The 20,393-nt window shown below is 30.9% G+C and overlaps 1 protein-coding gene across 1 annotated transcript in view; it reads left to right on the forward strand.

Moving 5' to 3' along the window:
- arr (low-density lipoprotein receptor-related protein 6) overlaps window positions 1-19,590 on the forward strand; it is a 110,611-nt gene extending 91,021 nt beyond the window's left edge. Inside the window, exons 36-40 of the mRNA XM_087160171.1 lie at window positions 10,515-10,739; window positions 14,796-15,026; window positions 16,320-16,562; window positions 17,946-18,179; window positions 19,362-19,590. Of these exons, the coding sequence (XP_087016297.1) occupies window positions 10,515-10,739; window positions 14,796-15,026; window positions 16,320-16,562; window positions 17,946-18,179; window positions 19,362-19,432 (1,004 nt within the window). The 3' untranslated portion in view covers window positions 19,433-19,590. The remainder of the gene's footprint in view (window positions 1-10,514; window positions 10,740-14,795; window positions 15,027-16,319; window positions 16,563-17,945; window positions 18,180-19,361) is intronic.
- The last annotated feature ends 803 nt before the right edge of the window (window positions 19,591-20,393 follow it).

The raw sequence follows: 20,393 nt of genomic DNA on the forward strand, positions 1-20,393 counted from the left end.
AAAATCAATCAGTAATAGGTGTTGAACTTTTTTTTTTTTAGCAAAATGCCACCATTGACATTAAGCCATTTGATTTAGCAAAATGCTTAAAGTAATCATTAAATCCCTAATTCATTTTATGTTACCGCACATTACAGGGTAACAAAAAAGTATAGGGATCACTTTTGTGGTTATCTACTACTAAAGTTTTAAAACCTTTTTACATATATAGCATACTGATCTAAAGCTCTGCTATTAGACTTTCAATTGCAATACTATTTCATAAAATCACAAAAATGCCTTGAAGAAATTTGACAAAAAGCTAATTGGTCAAGCACAAGCATTTTTGGAACTTCGATGGAGCCACAGGATTATACAAACCCATTTTAAAAAGAAAGGTATTGCGATTTCACTCAGCCATGTCAGTCGTATCAAGAATTCAAAACTTGGATCGTTGCAAAATAATGCAAAACCAAAAAGAAGTGGACGGTCAAGCAAATTGAAGAAATCAGATTTGCCGAAGCTTGATAAGATGACATCAAAACCGGACCCACCAACACAGGTAAGCATGGCTAAAGCTCTTAACGTGAGTCAGCAAGTTGTAAGCAATCAACTAAAACTAAAGTTGACGAAAAAATGCCATACAAAACCTAAATGTCATCATTTAAGTGAGAGATCGGTGCAAATAAGGAGGCAACGTTCATGGCCCCTTTACAAGCTTCTCCGTAAGGACAGATGGCGAAAGTTCATTACAACTGATGAAGCTTAGATCTATCTATCTGATACCAATGCTAAATTTAAAGTTCAATATCTTAGCCGTGGGCAGAACAGGCGAGACTTGACACCATCAACCACGGTGCCTCATCCCAAAGGCGTAATAATTTGGATGGGCATATCCGCCCATGGTGTGACCAAACCTCGGTTTGTGAAGCCTGGGGCCAAAATAAATTCTGAGTATTACATACAGAAGATATTAAAGCCCTTTCTTAAGGATGATTACTGCAGATTATACCCTAATGTTGATGCTGTGTTCCATCAGGACTCTGTCCCATCGCATGCATCTAAGGTCACCCAGAAATTCCTAACAAATCAGCAAGTGCAATTCCTGAGACCAGAACAGTGGATTCCAAACAGTCCTGATGCTGCACCATGCGACTATTTCCTATGGGAACATCTGAAAAACAAACTGAATAAGCGAGGAATTTCTATGAGAGGCGTTCAAAAAGCTATTAGAGAAGAGATGAAGAAAATCCCCTAGGAAATCATTTTGCGGGCTTTAAAATCATGGAAGAAGCGTTGTAGACGAATCCATTATGCCAGGAGGTCGACATATTGAGAAGCATCGCTGAATTTATGTAATAAATTTTGGAAATAAAAACTTTCAAAAATGATCCCTATATTTTTTGCTACTCTGTAATTGTGAAACATTTTGAATTGCCTGATTGAATAAAAATTGATGTAACCCAACACCTGGAAGTGAGAAAGGCTTTGCATGGGTTACAATAAACGAGAAATCTGATCCCTTAGTAGTCCGAACGTTGTGACATCTCTTATTTTTTCCCCACTGTACAATTTATCTTTTTTCGTCTGCCTACTAAGTTGATCCGTACAGGGGCCTTCTCCCTTCTAGAGGGTGTTGCATGATCTCCCAGATTCTTATCCTTTGTGGTTATGATTCTATGGTCGAAAAGTTGTTAACATGTAGATCACATCATACTAAAACATTTGTATGTTGCACGGCCATGCAGATATCAGTATTCATCGGTTAAAATTATAAATAAAATCTGCACAGCTTTTTCAACTCAAATTGCATTTCTGCGTTGTTAAGTACCCTACTGTATTACATTTTTTACTTCGATTTTGACATTCAACTTTTCGAACTAAGTATAGAGTGTTTTTTTTAATTTCTATTATATTTTTTATTCTATTAAACTCTCGTTTTATCGTTTTTATTCTATTATATTCCCGTTCCATTTCTTGTACCCCATCGAATTTCAAGTTTCCAAGTTAGGTAGTTTTTGTGCAGCGAAACATAATGTAACGTTAAGTTATGTAAACCAAAAAAGTGCGAAAAATTCGCAAAAAAGCAATTTAAATTGCAATATTTTTCGATCACACAATTTGGAATAATAATAATAAAAAAAAACTCTGTTAACCTCATAAACAAAAATATCTCATTCGGTACGCCAAAGTCCACCTTTGCATGAATGCAGGCTAAAGACCAGCCTACGTGGTATTTTTAGTGCAAGTTTAACGATTAATGATTCTCGAACTAATTATTAATTGTTAGATTTTTTTATCCCGCTGTAATGCCAGTATATTTTTCTGCTCATATTCGTATTTTTAAGTTTCTAAGTGATATAATTTTTGCGCAGCAAAATAAAATGTAATGTAAAGCTGAACACTCAAAACAGCGTCGGCTTTGTTAACGTTCTTTCAATCTAGAGATAAAAAAACGATAAAAAATTTACGAAAAAGGCACTTAAAAATGCAACAATTTTTGAACAATTGACTTGAACAATTGCAACAATTGACAATTTTTGCAACAATTTCGAAAAAAATTTATAAATATAAATAGCCCTTTCAGTACTTAAAATTGTAACTTGTAGTTGCTCTGCATTCCTCATGGTATTTTATACTACAAGTTTATCAGTTAATAATTCTTGGCATAATTATCAAAGATTAATCTTTTTTTTTTATTCTATCGTACTGCTGGCACATTTTTCTACACTTAGTCTCAATTTCGGGTTTTTGGATGTTATAGTTCAGGGATGGCGAACCAATGGCACGCGTGCCATTTATGGCACGAGACTCAATATTATGGGCACGCCACCGATCACAATTGTTTATTACACTATGAATTGTTATTACACAAATGTTATTACACTATGAAGCATATGTAGCAATTAAATTAAAATTCACTAAAACAAACAAAATTATAAACAATTATTAATAAAAAAATTAACAATTAATGCTAAAACAATTAATAACCATAAAAAACAAGTTAACAATAAATAACTAGCAAAAAAAAAAAAAAAAAAATAACAGTCTTGCTTAAATTAACATCTTACAACCAAATATAAGTTATTTGTCATCTAATCTGCAACAACAGAAGTCACACTAATGTTACTTTAAGTTGTTTTAAGTCATGGCAAAATGTATTTTTTCCAATGCAAATAAAGAGTTTTGAGTTGATATTATTTTCCCAATAATCACGAAGTCAAAATTATTTGACGGCACGTCTATGACCTCATTAAATAAATTTATAGAAAAATTGGCACGTTGGTGTATAAAAGTTCGCCACCCCTGTTATAGTTTTTCCTCAGCAAAACAAATTTACCGTAAAGTTGAGCACTCAGCTCAGCGGCGGCATCGTTCACAATGTTTTAATAGAGAGAGAGACAAATTATTGATGCAATGGGAATTTCATTCATGTTTAGTTCTTAAATAAATGTGATAATAATCGATGATGCAGTCAGTGTTAGGGTCTTGAGTTTTCAGAGAAAGAGAGATCTCGTACATCATCCACCATGCACGTTTTTCTAAATTTAGTTCAAAACAAATAAAATAATATTAAAGTTAGTAAAGTCGCAATAGTTAGTATGATCGTACATTGGTATCACTTCCTACAATTTCACAAGAAAATTCTTCATTTCAAAATTGCTAAGAATTGTTAATTTTTAAGGACCGTGCTGAAATATTTAAGAAATTGTGTTAGTATATGTTTCCTACGTCTGTCAATCTGAAATCGTATCAAACACTTTGCATCGGTGAACTTTTTCCAAAAATGACGGCCAGAAATACAATTTTCTTTTTCAAAATTTTCTACGCGTGTCTTTTTTAAATGCATTATCACTTTACATTCGAGTTGTCATTTCTTTCAAAAAATTGCAGTAATAGAGTAATTTCTTCTTATTATTATTGATAGTAATTTTACAGTAATAGTAAATAATAGTAATTTTCATTATCATTAATCGTAAATTATTATTATTAATCGTAATTTTATAGTAATAGTGAATAATAGTATTTTTTTTATTATTATTAAAAGGTGTTTCAAAATTTTACGTTTCAGAGGGATTCTTTAAAAATTAATTTTACGAATTGTCAATATTAAGTCTTTTTTTTTTCTGGACTAGTTTCTAAGTGAATCTATCTCTGGTGCCGTATATTTTGCATTACAGAACTATTAAAACATAATGATAGTCAAAAATTGAATTCTTTCTCGAAAACGTTACTTTATACTTTACAAGGGACCGTTTAAATATAATTTTGAAAAGCTTTTCCCGCGAAACCAACGAAATTGGTACATAAAAAATTTCTCCGTGTGCCCTATTTTATAACTTTCAATAAAATAAAAAAAGTACAGTTTGATATTAATGGTAAATTTTTTAAACTATTTATCATGTAATTCAGTCTTTATTAAAAATGCCCAATGTCTTGACTTGCTGTAGAAAAAATGGCATTTTCGTGAGATAAAATGTATAAGTAGTAAAGCTTTTTTTTTATTTGTGTTAAGAGTCTTTTATCTAGACATTTTTATTGATTTCCGGTTGCTGATATACCCCTTTGTAGACTTCCTCATTTAATGCTTGTTAAGGCAAATCATTATTTGCTATTTTCGAAATATTAACTCAATTGTAAGTTAAGAAATCAATTGTAGACAATGATTCCACGCATAATAATTGCTTTGTTAATCTTCGTTGTAGTATCTTCAACGCAAGGTAAGCTGGAAGCATGATAAAGATACTTTTAAGTTAGATTTATATTTAAATGTTAAAATATAAATTTTAAAAATGCTTTTCAAGTGCACTCTAACCTTTATTGTTACTCGCATTTATGTAACGAAAACCCTTCATTGTTTTTTCCCCTTCTTTGTATTCCCTGAATTGACCTGCAGATGGCCGAACCAACCATAGGTGTGAAAATAGTTTCTCATAGTCATTTAAAATTTGAAGTTCGTGATAAGTATACTTACCAAAGCTTTATAAAGGGTTAAATAATAGGAGATAATGCGATTTTTTTCTTAAATACTGTATCTCAGGCAAGTAAACTCAAATGCAATAAATTTTATTTCAAAATTCAATTAATTACACTTAATTATTTTTTTAATTATCACATAAAAATGATACATGTTAGTTTTTAGCAATTTTTTCCTTTTTTGCACAATGTAGGATATTTTTAGTGTTTTTCAAAATCCGATCATGAAACTCAACTCAGTAATAGGTGCTTGCATACCACGAAACTGCCCTAAAGATTGCTTGAATTGAATCTCTTATTTTTCTTTGTAATCAAACATTCTGACCAACGACGGTAAATCGAATTATATTTTTAGATAGCGTAAAGGTATACAAACAGAAAATATGTTTGTTTGTTCTTTTTTTCATTGTCTTTTACATGATAAAATTGACCAACATTGTCCAAGTTACAATTTATTGAACGCTTTGTCTCAGGTGACTATTATGAAAGTGCACCCAGTGGTTTTATGTATATATATATATATATATATAAGTAAGTTCAAAATGAAGATAAAACAAAGAAAAATTATAGACATATGAAAAAAAGGGGGGGGGGAATAAGTAAAAAAATAACAAACAACAGTTTAAAAAAAAAGTAAAAAAATAAATAAAGGATGAAATTTTATTTAAAAAAACCGAAAAAAAGATATAATCTTTTCATCAGCCCACACGATTATATCCGCAAAACAGAGTGCTTTCTGATATTGTATTAATAAAGCCAAAGCAAAATATATTAATACAATAGTGTGAGGAGCACTCAAAAAAATTTTTTAACAAAAATTACAACAAATAAAATAGAACACAAAAAGTAAAAATAACATGTAAAAACAGAAAATAAAAGAAAAAGAAAAAATAGTATAAAAAATGGACTATAAAGCGAGTAGCGAAATCAGATCTACTAACATGGACGGCAGGGACTGAATGACTGCATGATGGACGAGAAATTTTTCAAGAATGATTTAAAAATGTTTTCGCAAAATGATTGCAGATTGCAAAATATGAAAACAAAAGCGCAAATTGAGCGTAACTATAGTCCGTTCAACGAGAACTGAGAGTGGAAGTAAACAAAAGGGTTGCTGTTTGATCGCCAACGTTAGCCACTTTAACGGTTTCTTCGCTGAATGGGCGGTTTCATTTGAATCGATAGAGCTTTCGCTTTTATAGAAAAACAAAAACGATGTTTGGTTTTTGATACCTTAAAATTAGATAAGAAAATGCAAAATTAAAATATTTTCATGAAAATACGTTTCTAAGTGTTTCAGTAAACACATAATTTTATTTTAAGAATAGTTTTAATATATCTATATTTCTTTAAGTTTTGATTAAATTAGTTTTAATATATTTTGCATAAATATCTATGAAAAACATAACTTTTATAATTCCATCGTAAAAGTCGTATAGAATGGAAAGTCACGTTAAAAAATGTTTAAAAAATACACTTTTATTTTCATAATTAAAATTTTTTTAAAAATTTATTAGAAGTTAAATAATATTTAAAATAGTTTTATGTTTCACCGATTGATTTAAAAACATATTAGAAGGAACTGCATTTATTTGTATTTTTAAATTGTAAATTATCTTTATTTTTTTAAGGGAAGTATTACGAAAATAATTACACTAAAAGAAACTTAGAACTTTTTTACAAGTCTCACGAAATCTTTTGTTAAGCTACCAATGTGCCAATCCGCGTCGCTACCAATGTGCGTAATAATAAGTCTCTCACCTTTGCCAGAAGGCAATTTTAATCCTGTAGAAAGACCAGATAAAAATGCATGTTTTGACGAGATAATGGAAGTATCATTCCACACTTTGTCTTGCGTGTGTCCAGCATTCAACCATGTCTCATCCATATAATAAATTTTTCTTCCTTCTTGTCTCATTTTGTTAATTGTTCTTAAATATCTTCGCCTCCACAAAATTATTTCTTCTTTTTCAATGAGTGAGCTGTTCCGTCCTCGTTTTTGATGTTTGAAGCCTAATTTTTTTTAACAGGGAATAAAATGTCGTTCTTTTAAAGTTTGGTAAATCAGAATCATCGTTCACAGCTTTGAGAATTTTGTTTATTGTCGGAATTTCGTTACGGCGGAAAAAGTCATGAACTTTTCTTCTTAGAGCATTTTTGTCGAAATCGTCGAAAAAGTTTTACGAGGTTTAGTCCTCTTCGGGGAATGTAATATACCATCCTTTTTATATTCTTTGATAATTCTGAAAACAGAAGCTGTGCTAACTCCCGCTGCAGAAGCCGCATGGTCAGCCACATCAATGATTGGAACATCTGGTTTTGAATGCACTTCTGTTTTATAAATGTTCAATATTATTTCTTTCTCAGCTTTACTTATGTAAGATTTCTTCCGTCGTTTTTTAGGAGGACTTAAATCCATCGCTTTATTTTCCATATTACTCATGAAACACCTGCAAAAAGACACCACGGCGATACAAACAACCCTCTAAAAATAAGAGTTTTTGCTTGTCTGATAGGCGCTATTTGTCATTATTCCGGCGCCAAGTAGACAGCTGTATTGCGCCAAATAGCACGCCGCTTTGTTTACTTTCGCTATCAGTTCTCGTTGAACAGACTATAGAGGATTTTTGTTTTAAAGTGCGTTCTTGCTGCATTACTGAAGTGCGCTTGATTTGTTAGTTACCAAGGATGGGCCCGAAAATGAATGTGCGCAAGGTAATATTATACTGGATAATTTAAAGAAGTTGTCTATAAATAATTTTAGAAAATAAATATTTATTTAAGAAAAAATATGAATTAGAAGAGAAAAAGAAACATGAATTGCCTGTTTTGCACATAATTTTAGCCACGGATTTGCACATGGAAAAATTATGTAAATTAACAAAGAAATCTTTTTAGTAAATAATTTCAGCCACGGATTTGCCTGAAATGGATTTGCACATGGAAAAATTTTATAAATTAACAAGGAAATTTATTAGTAAATAATTTTACCCACGGATTTGCCCGAAATGGATTTGCTCATGGAAAAATTATATAAATTAACAAAGAAAATATTTTTTTAGTAAATAATTTTAGCCACGGCTTTGAGCGGAATGGATTTGCACATGGAAAAATTTTATAAATTGATAAAGAGATTTTTCAGTAAATAATTTTAGCCACGGATTTGCCCGAAATGAATTTGCACATGGAAAAATTAAATAAATTAACAAAGGAATTTCTTAGTAAATAATTTTGGCCACGGATTTACCCGAAATGGATTTGCACATGGGAAAATTATATAAATTAACAAAGAAAATTTTTAGTAAATACGTATATCTACAATAATATGCGATTAACTCAATAATTTTATATAGAATTTTATTGCTTTAGCTGGGTATCCATTGTTTTTTTATCAAATTTTGAAAGAGTTTATCGATTTGTTTTTTGGATAAATAAATAATACTACATACTCTTTTAATTCTATTCATTTCATTAAAAGTGGTATTTAAATAGATGCACATAGAAACATTAGAATTCCAAGTAATTAGTTTATTTATATTAAAATTAAAATCATTTCTTTTATCGTATAAATCAAAAAAGCAGATATTTTCTTCTTTTATAATACCCAAATCCAAAGAATTGAAATTAATATTATCATCATGATTACGAAGCAAGAATAATTCTTTGGGGTAAATATCATTTAATAAGATAGTATAATCTTGAAAATTAAAGACAATTAAGTTATCAATATATCTAAAAACAAATTTAATACTAAGAGTATAATTTTTTTTCATAATAATGCAAAAATAAGTTAGCTAAGAGAGATGAATAATTAGATCCTTGTGGTATTCCATCAATTTGAAGAAAAATATTCCTCCCATTGTAAAGATAATTATTAAAAAGACAAAAATTAATCAGAATTTCCCAACAATCAAATTCGCAACAAAGGATATTTTTGAAATCATAGTAATAATTCAAAAGAACATCTTTTAGCTTAGAAAGGGGAATGCTATTGAAAAGATACTGGAAATCAAAAGTCGCAATAGAATTCATTTTATTATGTTTAATGAATTCTAAAATTGGTTGATCATTAGTGATGATCCAAGAGAAACCTTCTCTTAAAATTGGTAGTAGTGATAATTTCCCGATAAATTCTGTTTGTTACGGTCAGGAAATGATTGAAATTCATCGAGAACGCACCTCCAAACGAAATTTGAGTGCCTTAGCAAGTCGGATTTTGATTGCTAAATTCCAATGACACGAAAACGGGTCAATTTCAAAGTAGAAAGAAAAGTATCGACATTATTTATCTAGTAAACGATTATGCTGACAGACTCTCACTAAAGTTTCTGCAAATGAGCTAGAGTGTTGCTCCTAATGCTTTTTCAGTAGCATTCATGTGTCTTTGTCAGTTTGGAAGAATGATAAGGGATAGAAATGAAAATCAAATATTTATCAATAGCTTTTAGATTTCGTGGAGTAATTAACACTTAGATACAGATCGAATATGGGTGATCCTTATTTATATATATTTTTTTCTACCACATTAATTACAAGCAAAAATATATTTTTATAATTTTTACTTATGAAAAACAGTCTATCAATTACTAAAAAAATATCCGTTATATAATTGGAATTATAATACCACTAAAATATTAACTACAAAAAAAAGTAGCATTAAATTTTTTTCCATTCATATTCAAACATTTATCAATAAGTAATTTTTAACACTTAAGAAATTTCAATGATAAATAACTATTTCTCTTAGAGTTAAGTAATAAGTGCAAATTTGAAAAATTATTGTTTGGAAGTGAACTGTGTTTGGAAGATAACTTTAACGCAGAAAAAGGACACCGGTGTTTCATTCTGTATATCATCACCATAAATTATCGAAATGCTAAATGTAATATTTTTCAATTATTTTAACCTAAATTATTATAAAATAATGAAAAATATTTTTTTTATAAAAATTCTGCCTCAAAGGGTTACGGAGAGGAATCCAAGAAAGATATTAAAAATCCTCACTGAGGTGTGTTTAGTCGTGTGCGCATATAAATGCCCTCTTCTTTTTTAGTTTATAAAAATACTACAGAAATCATTAGATGCAGAAAGAAAGTTTATACAAAACATGCTATATGAAATTTCCTATAAACGTTATAAACGGGAAAATGTAACGAGAGTTGAAAACGCGTAAAACGACGTAAAAATGTCATTTTTGTTATGTGAAATAACTAGATATTAGTAAAAAATGTTTCTTGCACAAAATTAACTTAGTGAAATGATAATAGTAGTTTTTCCTACAAAAATGATATGAAAAAGTTTTTTTTTTTACTCAAGGGATAGAGAAGATTTATTGTTCAGGTAATAAATGGGAAGGGAAAAAATAAAACGAACTATAACGAAAGAGAAGCAAGCTGTTTTACTTCCTACAAAAATAAATAAAACGAAACAAAAGAAAAATTATATAATTTTATCAAAAAATCTGAAGTTTTGGCTCTCTTATCGAGAAAGCCTATTGTTAGCCTACCTTTTTGTATCTGTATCTATTTTTTTTTTAAATAATTTATTTTCTGTTACAGATTGCCTATTCAAATTTCAGTGTGATGATGGAGAATGTATTAGTGAATCGTATGTTTGCGACGGAGAAGATGATTGCAAAGATGGTAGTGACGAACGTGTTTGCCACGCTAGAGTTTGTGACTTAGAATCGAATTTTCGATGCAGAAGCGGGCAATGCATCCTGAAATCAGAAGTATGTGATGGAAGATCCGACTGTGGAGATAGCAGTGACGAATCAAATTGCAGTAAATGAAACTTTATCTATTGTTTAAAATATCTGGAAGCTCCGAATCTGCCAGCTTCGCTCGCGAACACCCCAGAGTAACATCGCATTCAACTTGGTTTTTTCCCTTAGAATTCATTACTTTTCAAGGAAAAATAATATCATGTCGTGTATAAATATATAATTATTATAATCAATTGTAAGAACATTTTCTTGATTTGTTAATCGTAACAAAATGAACCATTACTTGTATTAGAAAAAAAAATTTAAACTTAAGATTATAGAATGCGTGATACAATAAGAAGTAATAAATGATAAGTAATTTTCTTTCCAACAGTCTATAATGATAACCTCATCTTGTATAACAGTTCAATTTGCAGATGACTTCAAGTTAAAAAAATTCACGTAAGAAGCACTCGAAAATTGCAATAATTTTCAAAGAAAATAGAATTTCGAAATTTTTTTTTTTTGTGTGAATTTTATAATTGAAAACGGTCCAACCAACATGCAAAATTTTAACTCTGTTAATTCATTTCAGCTGGCAGTAGATCAGTCAACATAGTTTTTTGTTTTTGTTTCAAGTTTTATCTTAGCATATTTGATAAGTCTCGAACAAATAATCCAATCTTAAATTTTTCTTATTCCATCTAATTCCTTATATCTTTGTAATGTTCAATTGAGCACCTAAAACAGCAGCAACGACCCTAACGATGATTAATAATTCTCTAAACTTAGTTAGAAACTTGGGAACGCTTTGAACAACAATATCATGCAAAATTGGCTGCAACTTTAATACGAGGCCTTCTTGAACCATTTTGTCGTGCAAACTTAAACATCATATACAATACATGATCACAGTTTAACTTGGACAGCAAAGCATGGTTCATTTTCACATATTATTAACAAATTACAATGAATTCGCTCAATATTATGGTTCAATTGACTTATATTAAGATTTTACGCTTAACCAATTTTTTGAGAGCGTAGGTACCTTTAAAAGGCGAGCCAAGGCTGCCTCTGCCATGGTTGTTTGCCAAAGACGTTAGATATATGGCTTTATAGTTACTTGGTTTCGTCTTTGAGGGTATATTTTTCACGAGTTTCTGAAGCATTTAAAGTAATTTTTGCATTAGCAATAAACCGATGTTTTTAATTTGGTGCTATAAATTATCATGCTAGTTTATAATTAACCTTGTGAAAGTCTTTTTCTATTAAACGAAGAAGGAAAAAAATTAAAATGCGATAAGAACTTTTAGTATTTTAATTACATCCGTTAAATAACTTCGGAAATGAGTATGTTCTTGTTTCAAAACGGATGTTTGAAACTGCTTCCTATTTCTATTTCGAAATTTTCATTAATTACCATTTATTTTAATTTTAATGCGCTTAGCGATGGAACTTAACAAGTTGAGAAGTATTCCCAATTAAATAATAACTTAGGAATATTATTAATTCATTTATTTTAATTTTAATGTGCTTTGCGATGGAACTTAACAAGTCAAGAAGTGTTCCAAATTAAATAATGGCTGAGGAATATTATTAACTCATTCATTTTAATTTTAATGTGTTTAGTGATGGAACTTAACAAGTCGAGAAGCATTTCAAATTAAATAATAACTGAGGAATATTATTAATTCATTTATTTTTATTTTAATGTGCTTAGCGATGGAACTTAACAAATCTAGAAGTATTTCCAATTAAATAATAACTGAGGAATATTATTAATTCATTTACTTTAATTTTAATGTGCTTTGCGATGGAACTTAACAAGTCGAGAAGTATTCCAAATTAAATAATAACTGAGGAATATTATTAATTCATTTATTTTAATTTTAATGTGCTTAGCGATGGAACTTAACAAGTCGAGAAGTATTCCAAATTAAATAATACTTTGTTTTAAAGTTCGTCTTTAATAAATGAGTGTTCAGTAGAGAACTTATAACTGTCTCCTAATACTGAAATTTAGAATTGTGAATGTAGGGAAATTCTATGAATTTATTGTTCCAGACATAATTTCCATGTATGTGTTAAATTAATTGTATGCAAATCAAATCACGTATACGAATTAAATGAAATGAAATATAAATAAAAGTATTGTTTCGTCAGTAATGTACAGTGGATTACCCTGAATAACTTTTGATCTATTGATCGGATCCCTACGTTCTAGGACTCAATTTTGAATGACTCGAGGGAATGATCGCAAATATGCTAATAAATAAGTGTAAACGATATTTTAAATTAGGAAATCAGACACAAAAACGTGCCTTCTCTGTATAAACATACCTTTTTTCAACGGATTTGGATTTTCGTCCCCGGGAATATAGGGGGTAGCTGCAATCTGGGAAATATGGCCCCGATAGTTTGATCAGGGGATCTATTCAAAGTTTGGACCTCTTAATCTTAATTTTACTTTTTTCGTATTTCGCCATATCTCGAGAACTTTTTGAAAGAATTGAATAATTTTTGCATACTGTTATAAAATTTGTTTATCCAAAGATAATTCCATGCAAAAAATAAATTTCAGTAAATATTTATTATTTTATTAAATAATAGTGGAGAAAGTTTTTGAATTGTAAGGTACCGTCATGTGGGGCTACTTTGTGCAGCAGGGGCTACTTTGTGCAAATTCGAATTTGGCACTTTTCAAGTGCTGTTATTCAGTATTATGTTTTTTTGCACGTTAAAAATGAGTGGAATTTGAAGATAGAAGTATCCTCTATTACTACAAACATTTTTTCGAATTTTAAAACAATCTCAGAGTGTGTTTTGTTTATCCAATGTCAACAACTTTCCGAGAAAGTCAGACGTTGAAAAGTGTGCGTGGAAACTTAAGCTGTGCAATATAAAGACGTTGATAAAACAATTGTCGTAAGTGCAAAATTTTTTATTTATACATTAATAAACAATGATATCATGTCAGCGTTAAAAAAAATTTAAAATTAATAACAAATAAACGGAAAATGAAAAAAAAAATGCACTGTGGGGCTACTTTGTGCAAAGTTTCATTCATTTTTTTCGATTGTCGGACGTTATAAAAAAATACCTCGAATGAGAAATTACCGTGATTACACTTTAGAAAAGCTGCAACAATGTTTGCAAGCAGTTGCTGGTGGTATGTCGATTGCAGAAGCTTCTCGGAAGTACAAAATCCACAGAAATACTATCTCTAATAAAATTCACAAGAAACACGTGAAACGTGCTGGTAAACTATTATTTTTCTTCTAATGAATTAATCAAACGATTTAACACATAAAAATATATTTTATAGAACATCAGGTGATTTTGACAGAAACTGAAGAGCAAGTTCTGTCGTGTTCATTCAAGCATGTTATGTTCAAATTTATCAATATTATAAATGTTAATGAATATATAATAATTATTATTTTTGAAATGTCATCCATTTCAATGTTCAAAAATGTATATGTTTTCCTATTGCTTAAACTCAAATGTTTCGAAATAAACATTCTTTTTAAGAAAAAATTCTTTATAAAAAATGTTTTTTTAACACTGAAAATTATTTTTAAACTAATATCTTTACATATCTTGATGTTTTTGTTATCAAAAATGTCAACAATTAACTTTTTTAACAATTTTATATCAATATTTTACTAAAAACATGATTATTAAACTGAATTCCTATCGCTGCACAAAGGAGCCCCACTTGGGGGCTACTTTGTGCAAGGTACGTTTTAACTTATTATTTGTAAATATTACATACAAATAATGCCAATACTGATCAAATTCACTCGTCTGAGTCCAGTTATGAACATCGATAAATTTTACTAAAGTTTCAATTAACATAGTTTTTTTACATGTCAAAGTTCAAAAATTGCGAAATCCTGCACAAAGTAGCCCCACATGACGGTATACAATTTTTTTACATGATTTTAAAGTATGTAATTTTACAATGCAAAATACAAAATTTGAGTGAAATTGGTTGCAATGGATTTAAGTGGTTAGCGAGAGCAGCCCCTTTGAACCCTTATCCAATTTTCGTAAACTGTTTTGAGCCATATTTCTTAGTGTCTCTACATTTTTAAGAAATTGATTTTTTGTTTGTTTGTTTCATTGCATTTAGCTGCATCAACCTGCCAAGGTTTTTACTGCGGACATGGAGTATGCTTATCTTTGTTTCAGAGATGTGATCGAAAAGTAGATTGCGTTGATGGCACTGATGAAGAAGATTGTACTGATATTCCTTGGTGCACTGAAAAATATTATTTCCGGTGTGGGAATGAATGCTACCCTAAATACTTCGTCTGTGACAGTGATCCTGACTGTTCTGATGGTTCCGATGAGAAAGACTGTGGTAAGTGGCATTTTTAAAATTTACAAAGTGCAAAATAAAGAAAAAACACGATAAGACCCTAATAATTTTTCATCTCATTATTAGATTTTCACGCGCTAAGATGCAATCTTTAAGGGACTAAACTTTGTTAAAATATTTGTTCAGATGATATTTCTGGAAAGGGAATCAGACTAAAAAACGACCTCCTCAAAATATGGGGGCGGGGTGGCAGTCGCAATCTAAAATATTTGATTCCATTAGTTTAGTCAGGGGAACGGTCAATTGTTTGGTCTTTTTAATATTATAATTACAATATTTAAGTATTTCCCTATATCTTGAAAAGTGCCTAAGCAAATCGAAAATTTTTTGGACACAATTATATAGCTCGTTTGTCTTAAGATAGTCCCTGCGAAAAATAGTCAACAATTAAAAAATCATTTTTGAAGGAGCTTAGTATATCTATGCTTAAATTATTAAAATGTGAAGGTAGTCAAAATCACTTTATATCACCCTTATTTAAACAAGAGTAAAATGTTATATAAATTTTGCCATCACTTTAAATATAAAATCTTCCCAAAAATCTGAAATAGTTGGCAGGCACGAGTGAAATAAACAGATTTTTATTTTACTTTAAACTGCGTGATTTGAAAAAAAAATGCAAATTGCGAACAAAACTGGTTAAATAGTTTCCGAGTTTAAAATTTATATAAAAAACAGCATTTTTAAACTTTCTTAACTCAAGGACTGTTTGCACTGATGCCTATACCTAGGGTGCCACGTTTTGCAATTTTTTTTTTCCGGAGCTAAAGGTACTCGGCAAAATTAGCCAATCCAATGGACTTCACAAATATTAGATTAAGAAAACGGTTAGATTAAGAAACAACACTTGCGTTAAAAACTAGTTTTGAATCCTTAAAATACAAGTTGGATACCCTTAAGATAATAGAGATGTCTCCTCTGGGAGTTTAAGTGATGCACAAACTTGGTACAAATGCAACTCTATTCTCAGTTGGCTTCACATTTACTTTGTTTAAGTGATACTACTGGGAGATTTTCAAAGGCAAATTGTTTTGAACATATCAGACGTGTGTATAAATCGAGGGTCGATATATTTCTGTCAACAGGCGTAAATACATAGGAATGCTTGTTTCGTTTTTTTTTGTGGTAAATTTTAGCATTCAACTGATCAAAAAATCAAGTAAAGAGAATTACCCGTGTGTCGTAATTCTCCAACCTAAATATAGGAACTCTACAACTACATTGACACAATTACCAAAAATACTTTACACTATGTGAAGTCTTTTTGTGTTGCAGATTTCCATCCATCCGAAGAATGCACACCCCGACAATTCAAATGCAACAATGGTTCTTGCATTTCGGAGTTTTGGGTTTGTGATGGTGAGAAGGATTGTTCTGAAGGGGAAGATGAAGATGGCTGCGAAACCAAATCTTGTGAGGAGGGGGAGTTCCGATGCAAGTTTGGACGTTGCATCCCAAAAGACAAAACGTGTGACGGTAGTTATGAATGTTACGACAAGACTGATGAAGCTGTTTGCCGTAAGTTTTATTTTTAATTATTTTTCAAGAGGAGGCAATACCACGGGAGAAACTTTTCAAGATAAATTCTATTTCACCTCCATTGGTAATTTAAAGTTCAGAGAATAGTGCGTTCAGATAAACCTAGAGAAAATCAAGACGTTTGAAATGCTGAAAAATATTTTCAAAACATCAAAATACGAGCAATTATTCCTGGATTAATTTCCCATTGCGTAATCTTGCAATAATTTGTTTGTACTTGGATAGTCTGAAAAAATTTTCATAATTTGAAACTGCATGGTTTATTTAAGTTTTTAAAATTTTTTTTTTACAATTCCCTCCTGGGGAATAACTTACGTCATACAGGCATCTGAAGGGCAGATTTGTTAGCCACTCTTTCAGGGGCACCTTATTAGGTGGGCCAACGTTGCTCCCACAGTAAGGACAGATAGTACAGAGAAGGAAAGAATATCCATGCCTTGCCGGGGATTCGAACCCAGAACCATTCCGATGCAAGGGCAGTTCCCTAACCCCTACACAGACCGGTCGGCGGTTTTTTTTTAACTTTAAATTACTTTTGCAGATGAGTGAGACTTTGTCATGAAGGTATAGTTTCCTCTTAAAGCATTAATTAAAAATTCATTGTATTTTAAATAGCTTGTGATTACTTCAGAACCATGAACACATATACGTAATCCCTTCACTGCCCAAGGTATCATATATGCTATTATATATGCTCTCTGAATCTAGTGGCATAAGTTCATACGGACGTGATCTCATTACGGTACTCTAGTATTAGTATGTACGCCCTCTGCGAGTGCGGATCACTTCTTTCTCCTACCACTGGTTCTGAAAGGGTTAAAAGACTTTTTAGAGTTTACAAATGGGGGGGGGGGACAAACTTTTAATTTAACAGGTTAAAGATGCAAAACACTTAACCAAACATTTATGAATACCTTTTATGAACTTGTAACATTTATAAATATAGCATATGCTGAGAGAACAGAGCCTTTGTAGATTTGTCATAAGTCTTAAAAATGTTTCGACTATGCAGCAAATATGTAACTAATACAATATATGATTCCAAGTTAATACAACTATGATTCCAAGTGCAATAATATTTTAATGAATCATTTTAAGTTTATGTTGTTGTTTCTTATTCCAGGTGGTATAGCTAAACTACGCCACCTGCTGCCTCCATAAAATCAAAAATCTTCAAAAAGTTCAAAAGTAAAACAGGAGTCTTTAAAATGTCGAGACCAGTTAAGTTTAAGCATTTAAGAATACAGTTGAGGGAAACCTGATCTGTCTTGAACCATTTTAAGTTCATAAAATAGCAAACTCTAAGTAGATTGATTTTTGACTATGTGTCTTTAATTCTATGTGTTTTTTTTCTTCCACCAGCAAAATCCAAATGTCGTGGATTTTATTGTGGCAACAAACAGTGTGTTCATCAAGAGTTTAGATGTGACGGGGTGAAGGATTGCATGACCGGAAATGACGAAGAAAACTGCGAGACCTATCAGTGCAACGAGGAAACTCAATTTAGATGCGATGGAAATAAATGCCTTCTGAAAGATTTCTTTCTTTGCAATGGTCGTGCTGAATGTTCAGATGGAAGTGATGAAGCTAAGTGTGGTAAATAAAAGTATTTTAATTACATAATTTTAATAAAAAATAACTACCAGGAAAAATAAAAATAATTTAAAAAAAGCGATAGAAATGCATACTGAAAGGGAAAACCGATTTCTTTTTTCGCGCTAATTTTCAAAATCAGTTACAACGGTCGTTAACATGATGGCCGTGGTCATGGTCAAGGGTTGCTGCTGACAGAAAAAAACTATAAAAATTCTTTCAGCAGCATGTCAATCCATTCTAATTGAGGAACAGTTGTGAGAAAAGGGGGTCATAAAAAAACTTGGCCTATTTATAGACCTCTAGCGGACAGTCCGTTAAACCAATCGAGATGAGATTTCGGATGTAGAGTTATTTAGGGGTATAAGCTTGATATTCTAAAAATGACAAAGTACGGTTCACGGTTAAGGTTTTATAGGTACAGAGACTCGACATTTTCAAATTGTGACACCCATTTTTTTTCGTTGCAAAGTGTTCAGCGCATGCAAGCAGCCTAAACAGCATTGAAAGGTGCGCGTATCACAAAATGACTTATGCGCTATGCACGACACACAAACAGCAGCTCTGCCCACGTCCGAAAACACACGATGGAGGTGCAAAGATAGAGTCCATGCATATCATAGAGTCAAAACAACAATCATTGAATAACGTTCACCAGATATTCAACGCAGAAAGCGTATAAAAAGCGGGATGGAACAATAGTTCGCGTCCTGTTCTTCTTTGAGGAAGCGCCACCTACGGGGTTTGTAACATATGCCCTGTGACAGGCTCACGCTATGCAGCCATGCTGTAAATTTACGTCATACCAGAATTGCTGCAACAAAATGCACTGAATGACATCGTTTGAATGCAAGATTGTGCATCTCGACATATTTTATTTTTTAATCATCGTTGAACAGCCGACCCAATTTTGGATTTACGACCACCCATGTTCAACCCCGTAGTCATGTAATCCAGAAGACAAGGGAACTCCTGGATAAAATATTTGGAGAAATTTTTTCTTTTTTGAGCATTTGAAAAAAACGCCAATCAAAACTTCCTAATTCGATCATTCAAATTTAAATGTGTAGTTATTGAATTTAATGCATTTTATATCGAAGTTGTCTTCTGATTTTTTATCGTCGGTAAAATGTTTTTACAAATTGTTGATTTTTTTTTGTATAATTGGATTTTTGTTTCGTATAGATGATGTGAAAAAGGAATCTGCTGATATCAATGATATTATTGAAGATGCTGTAATTGAAGAACTGGACTGAAGAGGGACAGAGTTTTTAAAGAGTTTTTTTTATCACTTTCAATCAAAATTCTATCGAATCTTAATATTTCAAATTACAGACTCTTAAAATGTTTTATTCTTTTAATTTCAATATTTATTGCTATTGATGTATAATCAAATGAGTTTTTTTTTAATGTATTTGAATTTAAATAAATATTTTAATGAACAAATAAGAAATAGTATAAGTATAGGTTTGAATTTATATATATTTATTGTTAGATAGTACGTTATTCATGGTGCGTAGCGTTTTTAAAAAGTGCTTAAAGGTGCTTATTTTCGGTTTTCGTTTTTTAAAAGCCCTTAAGGTGCTTTTCTCATTAGGTGCTTTCAAAAAGAGCTTAATTTTTCCTTTTCGAAAATGAGATTTTTTTCTTTACCATGTCCATTTTCGCCACATTTTATGCTAAAAGCAGGTCTTGTTCTATTCAACATTTTCACAATTCATTTAACCACAATCTATTTCGGCCCTACCGTTGGCCCACAGCGTATAAAAGCGACAATCATTTTATATGCTTGATGAAATACTTGCGAGTTCGCATGAGCTTCTAATGAGCTAGGTTTGGTGAGCTTATTGCACTCTCATGTGCAACTCAGCATCATTTTGCAAGATATTCTCAATTTCAGGTTCCACCCTCTGATTTCGAACCGAACAATCTCTCGATTATTTAATAATGGCTAATATAATAAAGAAAAGAGTTCTTTGTCAGAAGCTAGTTGTTTTGTCATGATCATGTGAAGTTTTTGAAAATTATATTGCATTTTGTTAATGTATATAGTGCTTAAAAATATCTTTTGAGTACATAAAAGGTGTTTATTTTTTGTTGAAAGATTTGGTTACTCACCCTGTTATTTTCAAAATTTAGGTTTCATTAAATGTTTATACTCTATTTAAGTCTCCAGGAATTCAATAGAAACTCATATTTGCACAATAATTGGTTTAG

Source organism: Parasteatoda tepidariorum, chromosome 3, assembly GCF_982258835.1.
Source record: "Parasteatoda tepidariorum strain Cologne lab strain chromosome 3, Ptep-v5.0, whole genome shotgun sequence".
NCBI lineage: Eukaryota > Metazoa > Arthropoda > Arachnida > Araneae > Theridiidae > Parasteatoda > Parasteatoda tepidariorum.